At 42.1% G+C, this 6,223-nt stretch overlaps 1 protein-coding gene across 1 annotated transcript in view; it reads left to right on the top strand.

Moving 5' to 3' along the window:
- Positions 1–6,223, top strand: part of LOC122076870 (galacturonokinase) — a 39,446-nt gene that overhangs the window by 18,083 nt on the left and 15,140 nt on the right. The window contains exon 9 of the mRNA XM_042642474.1: positions 963–1,062. Within this exon, the coding sequence (XP_042498408.1) occupies positions 963–1,062 (100 nt within the window). The remainder of the gene's footprint in view (positions 1–962; positions 1,063–6,223) is intronic.

Raw genomic sequence — 6,223 nt, 5'->3', positions numbered from 1 at the left:
CCCCCCCCCCCCCCTTTTTTCAACATTTGGTCCTCCTTGCGTCTCCTTCCCTGGTCACCGAGGAAGAGAGGACTCCATCTCTTGGCCCCTTTGCTCCCTCTAGTTCCTTGGCACAAAGTAATCTAGTTCAAAGGCCACATCCCTCGCCACAGCTTCCCCGCTTGGCAAGCTATGACTAACTACGTCCCCACGCAGTCTTTCCTTGTCTACAGGCACATCAGGGTGCCTTCTTCTTGCTGTCTCTGTTGGAATGCCACAAAGGACGTCGATCACTTCTTCTCCTACCCTTTCTCCTCCACCATCTGGGAGAGAGAGTCCTTAGTAGTTGTTGGCCTTCCAGAAGACTTCCCCTTCCCCTTTGTAGAGAATGGATTTGGGTGGACATGACTTTTGCTGGTTCCTCTATCTGTGACACTGCTGGAAAACTTGTTTTTTGTGCTACCATCAATCACATATGGATGGAGCGGAATCTTAAAAGATGGACTCCCAAATCTTGCTCTTTCAACTAGATTTGGAAAGCCATCTCTTTTGATGTCCGCCACAAGCTTGCCTCCTTTAGATTGAAACCGGTCAAGGACTCCCCGAGGAACAGGCTCATTGTTGTCTCCTGAGGCCTCCCTCTGACCATTTTGTCTCCCCCCCTTGATTATTTGGTGCCTTTCCACCTGGTTTTGGGATTTCGCCTATGAGCCCCCCATAGGATCGCCACCTCCCTATATTCCTTTTGCCCGAGGTTCTTCCTTGGGTGATCTTGCCCCCCCCTCCCCCTCCTCTCCCTTGTATTTTGTTTTTCCTTTTCTTCGGTAATGAATTATTTAAATAAAAAAAAAAATCTAAAAATTCATTTTCTGATTTATAACCACAGTTTATTTCATGTCCCCATCCACAGATGTCTTCTTTTCCATATGTTCTTATGATATCGTATTCTCACTAAATCTTACCGTTTTGGGGGTTTTGTGCAGGATAATTGAAAATGGATATTTGGGTCTAAAAAATGGTATTTTGGATCAATCAGCTGTACTACTTTCTAGTTATGGTTGCCTAACTTACATGAATTGCAAGGTAATGTATTTTTTACAAACTTAAAATGATTTGGTTTGTTCTTCAATTATAAAATAGCTTATATCCGAATAACATCTAGAATTTTTTTCTTATTGTTCTTGCAAAATCTGGTCTTGATTTTCATGATGTTGGCTAATAAGACCCTCACCAAATCTTGAATCTTTATTCATTGTTTGCTGCATAGACCTGCAATAAGTTAATATATTTGGACTTCCCCAATACATTTATAATTTATAGGGAAATTTCCAACACCACCCCCTAAAGAATGCCAATATTAGAGAAATACCCCTTGCATAATTTCAAATTACGTTCACACTCCCTACATCAGTCTCTATTACGGAATATAACTTTAATGCTGACATCAGCTGGTATGTTTCTTCTAAATACCAAAATACCCTTCTAAAAAGTGAAGTACCTAATATGCCTTCTTAACCCTCTAACCCCATCATAACTGAGCTCCATTGTCTTCATCCCCAAACCGGTTGTGCTCCATCTCTCCTCATCCAAACATAACTCTATTTCCACCTGCTTTCCTTTTTTTTTTTTTTTTTTTTTTTTAAATCAAGTTGCAGGTCCAATAGGACTTGCCGGCTGGAGTATAGAAGCCGGACAGAGTGGGCTGGTCTGCCCAAGGTCACGGAAAGAAGGTAGTGGGCAAGGGGGTTGCTGGCCATGAGGGACTGCAACTGGCTGCGCTAAAGCTCGGGCAGTGGGTCTGCTGAAGGAATGATCAGTTTAGTACTTAAGTTAGGCCTTATTACAGGACACACACACACATGAAGGAGCACAGAGAGCTCTACACTTATACACTTCTAGGAGTAAGGCAGTGACGGAGATCATCAGAAGCAAGCACAAGACAATACAAGGCTTAGACAAGCCCATTGTTCTTTGTTGGAGCAGAAAGAACCAATAACCTGTATGTCATAATGAGACAGCAAATTAAATAGAAATGGAGAGGAGGAAAGGAGCACAGAGAGCTCCAAAGTTCCAAGGAACCCAAGAATTGATGATATATTGCGACCTATCAAAGATCCTATAAAAGGAAGAAACTGGAAGATGGGAGGCATCTTTGAATTTGGATTCACGAGAAGGAAGGAATTTATTCATTAGATTTTTTTGGGGTTTCTATAAGAAACAGAGGACTTACTGCAACCCGGAGTTACACATTGCTTAGGTCCTTTGTGTTTCCTCTGGAGAAGCTTCCTCTCTCCCCAAAGTCCAAAGAGATACAAACAAGGAAAGAAGTTCAATTAAAAACGGGACTGTTCCACTTATTAATAATCCGTTACCCATATCTCTCTGCAACTCCATCAACAACCGCAAAATTCATCTTATCAGAAAATTTGCAGAGCACTCTCCAATCTCCCGTGTAGAAAATAGAGATATAAACAAAGAAAACCTTCAGAACTTTCTTGTAATTCACCAGATCGGCCGAAGAAGATAGGGCAGCGGTTCCAAGAATTTTTCTTCATGATCAGAATTGGAATCAAAATCAGTAACAGAAACCTCATTGTTTCCAAATTTGTTCTTGAAATCCGAAGCAGAATCAAAATACTTGTCTATAGTTGCAGTGTTGGTGGATGGGGCGAAAGGTTTTGCAATGGCGGAGCTGAGGGTGAGGAAGGGTTAGGTTTTTTGTTAGTTGTCTTTGTGTGGCGAAGAAGAAGAAGAGTATAGGATTTAGGATCATGTGTTTTAGTCAAAAGGATAAAACCGTCATCTCAAATTCTCACTTAACAGAGACTGACAGTAGGGGGTGTGAGCGTAATTTGGAATTATGCAAGGGGTGTCTCTAATTGGCATTCTCTAGGGGGTGGTGCTGTAAATATCCCTAATTTATAGCCCCATATTGTCAATTAGAGTGGATTTGTGCTGCTGTTCTTATCTTCCGATACATGATTGGTGCTATCAATTTTGGCCCTCTTTTGTTGGATTTATATTTCAAATTTAGATTGGTTTCTTAAAATAACTTAACAAATCTTTTTTTTGGTCAAGAAATCGAAATCGTTTAGTTGCGTCAATTGAAAATATTTCAAGAATAAGAAATCCATTTGGTAGTTCAATTTTAAAATTGATTCTCTATATTTATGATAATAAAATGATGGCCGCTTGTCCAATCTTGTGGTGCAGAGATGGGGCAGGCCCAATCTTCCTATCAAACTAATCATATATGCCATGGTCCTCTTAGCCCTAGAGTCTTTCTCCTTCCCAAATTTTTCCAAATGATTCAAGACCTGAACTGAAAGAGACTCTACAAACAAAGCTTTCCAACTCGGCCGTAAGATGTATCCTTTTGATTATTGGGACCTAACAAGCCAGGACAGTCTTTGTCCTTTTTGCTCAAGTTAGTTTGGTTCAGAAGTCACATCCCTCGTCACAACTTCACAGCTTGGCGGGCCCTCTCCAACTGCATCTCAACGCAGTCTTTTCTCATTCACTTACAGATTCCTATATCCTCTTCATGCTACCTATGTTGGAGTGCATTGAAAGATGTGGACCATCTCTCTTTTGCTTGCTCCTCTTCCTCTTGGAAAGGGTCCTAGCAAAATGCTTGTTAAGAGTTATCGGCTAAGTGGGTGAGGGAGTCATGACTGGCGCTAATCACGATTTTTCCTCTCCTTGGCCCTCTTTTCTTTATTTCCTTTTATTTCCTTTTATGCCCCTATAGGCCCTTCATTAGTTATTCATTGTATATTGAATAGAGAGGGTAGTCAATATTACACGTTTGTGATTCCTAGAGTTATAGCAACATCACTTTCTCTTCTTCCTCCTCTTCTCTTCTCTTTCTTATATCCAATGGTATCAGAGCTTGATCCTTAAACATCACTATACATCCGTTCAAGTTCGGTACTGTTACATCCACCGACCACGGTAACAATATTATTTTCTTTTGATTGTTACTGACACAACTCAGAAGTTGTGCCTACGTTCAGAGGGGGTGTGTTCACCCCCTATTTTAGTCTCAAGCTCCATGAAGATGATTGATTTTTGAAGGTGATCCATCAGGGTTTTGAAGTCGATCACAGAAGTGATCTTTTCTTTCTTTCTTTCTTTTTTTTTTTTTTTTTTTTTTTTTTTTTTTTTTTGTGATGTGATCGATCTTTGGGAGTCAATCAAGGTTTTGGAGTGATCAATTCTTCGTGTCAACCTAGATTATCTCATTTTTGCGTATCGCTGGTCATCTTAACTCAGGATTTTGAAATAGTGAGATCTCAGTGAGACCTTGAACCATGATTTTAAGTCAGACAGGGCAGCATTGCTTGCTGCAAGAAAGCATGAAAGAATCTTCAGAACCAAAGAGAGGGAAGTCAAGAACTGGTTTTAATCCCTATCTAATACTCTAATTAATCAGGATCTGAAACCAGTACCTGTGAATATAGAAAAGAGAAGAGAAAATGGACTCAGTTTGTGTCAATAGCCAACCGTTCACCCTACCAATTTATTTATGGCATTCTAAAGGGAAATCTTATTGTAACCAAAGTGGTGAACTAAGAAATTGTAACCTTCTTAAACCCAACCTTTTCCTCTCTGGGGTCTCTGCTCCTTGCCAGGCGAACCTCCTTCGCATCATTGGATTCTCCTTAGGTTCTCTCCCTGTTAAATATCTTGGTCTGCCCCTTATCTCCTCCAGGCTCTCTGCTCACCATTGCTTTCCCTTGTTGGACCTTATCAAGAGAAAGCTCTAGCTTTGGAAGGGCAAGCTTCTCTCTTATGTGGTTCACCATATTCTCATTCGCTCAGTCCTTCATCCATGTATCTCTACTGGTTGGGAACTTTTCCCCTCCCGTCTGCCATCTCCAAATCCATCGAGCATCTTCTTTGTTCCTTCCTCTGCAAGAGCTCTGGCACTGCCAAATTTCTCCATCCTCTTTCTTGGAGTAAAGTCTGCCTACCAAAAGCCGAAGGAGGTCTTGGGCTTTAAAGTATAAAAGAGGTCAACATTATTGGTACCCTTAAGCTCATCTGGAAAATTGCCTCTAAAGACATTAGTATCTGAGTCTCTTGGGTCTACTCCCATCTCCTCAAGAATGACTCTTTGGACTGCTTCCTTTCTGTTTGATCCATCCTGGATATGGAGGAACATCCTCTCCCTTAGGCCCACTGCCCTTGGGGCCATTTCCCACTCCATTGAAGATGACTCCTGTACATCATTTTGGTTTGATCCTTGGGATCCCTCGGGCATCCTTCTCATCAATTCCCTCTTGGAATCGTTTACTCCGTCATTCCCAGATCTGCCAATGTTGTCTCCATCATTTCCCAAGGTCTATGGTCTCCTCCTCCCTGCATCCCCCACCTCTCCGATTTTTGGTCCTCTCTCCCTCCCATCCCCCTTGGTCATCGTGGTAGAAGTGATATGATCATCTAGTCCCCTTCTACCCTGGGAAAAATCTCCTCTGCCTCTGCTTGGGACTTCATTCGCTCTATGAATCCTCTCATCCCTTGGAGGAAAATCGTCTGGTTTAATGGCCATATTCCCCGCTACAGCTTTACTACATGGAGAGCCCTCTCGTACTGCCTTCCCACGCAGTCCTTCCTCATTTACCATCACATCCCAATGCCCCATTCTTGCTGCCTTTGCTGGAATGGTACTAAAGATGTTAACGATCAGTTCTTCTGTCTCTTCTCCTCCATTTGAAAAAGAGCCCTTTCTTCCTGTTGGCCATTAGGTCTATCCTTCCCTTGAGTAGAGAATGGATCTGGGTCTACATGACTTTTGGTGGTTCCTCCTTTTGCGATATTGTGGGGAAATTAGTTTTCTGTGCCTCTATAAACCATATCTGAATGGAACGGAATCTGCATAGATGGACTTCCAATTCCCATTCATTTGACAAGATTTAGAAAGCCATCTACTTTGATGTTAGCTCTAGGCTTGGTTCTGTTAAGCTTCGCTCTGTCAAAGACACCCCAAGGAACATGCTCACTGTTGTCACCTGGGGTCTGCCTATTTCCCTTCTCCTTCCCCCCCCCCCCCCCAAATTGATGTATCATGCCTTAGTTCTTTTTTGTGTAGGCCGCCATGCCTCTCTTGTAGGTTCTTTTGTTTGTTTTGGTCTTGTTGGTTGCCTTCGCTAAGTCGCCCTTGAGATCCCCCCTTCCCTCCTTTCGTCTTCCCTCCTTGTATATTCTTTCCTCTCTTAGTAATGAATTTATTTATTCATCC

Source organism: Macadamia integrifolia, chromosome 4 (genome assembly GCF_013358625.1).
Source record: "Macadamia integrifolia cultivar HAES 741 chromosome 4, SCU_Mint_v3, whole genome shotgun sequence".
Classification (NCBI taxonomy): domain Eukaryota; kingdom Viridiplantae; phylum Streptophyta; class Magnoliopsida; order Proteales; family Proteaceae; genus Macadamia; species Macadamia integrifolia.
This window is presented reverse-complemented; position numbering and strand designations above follow the sequence as displayed.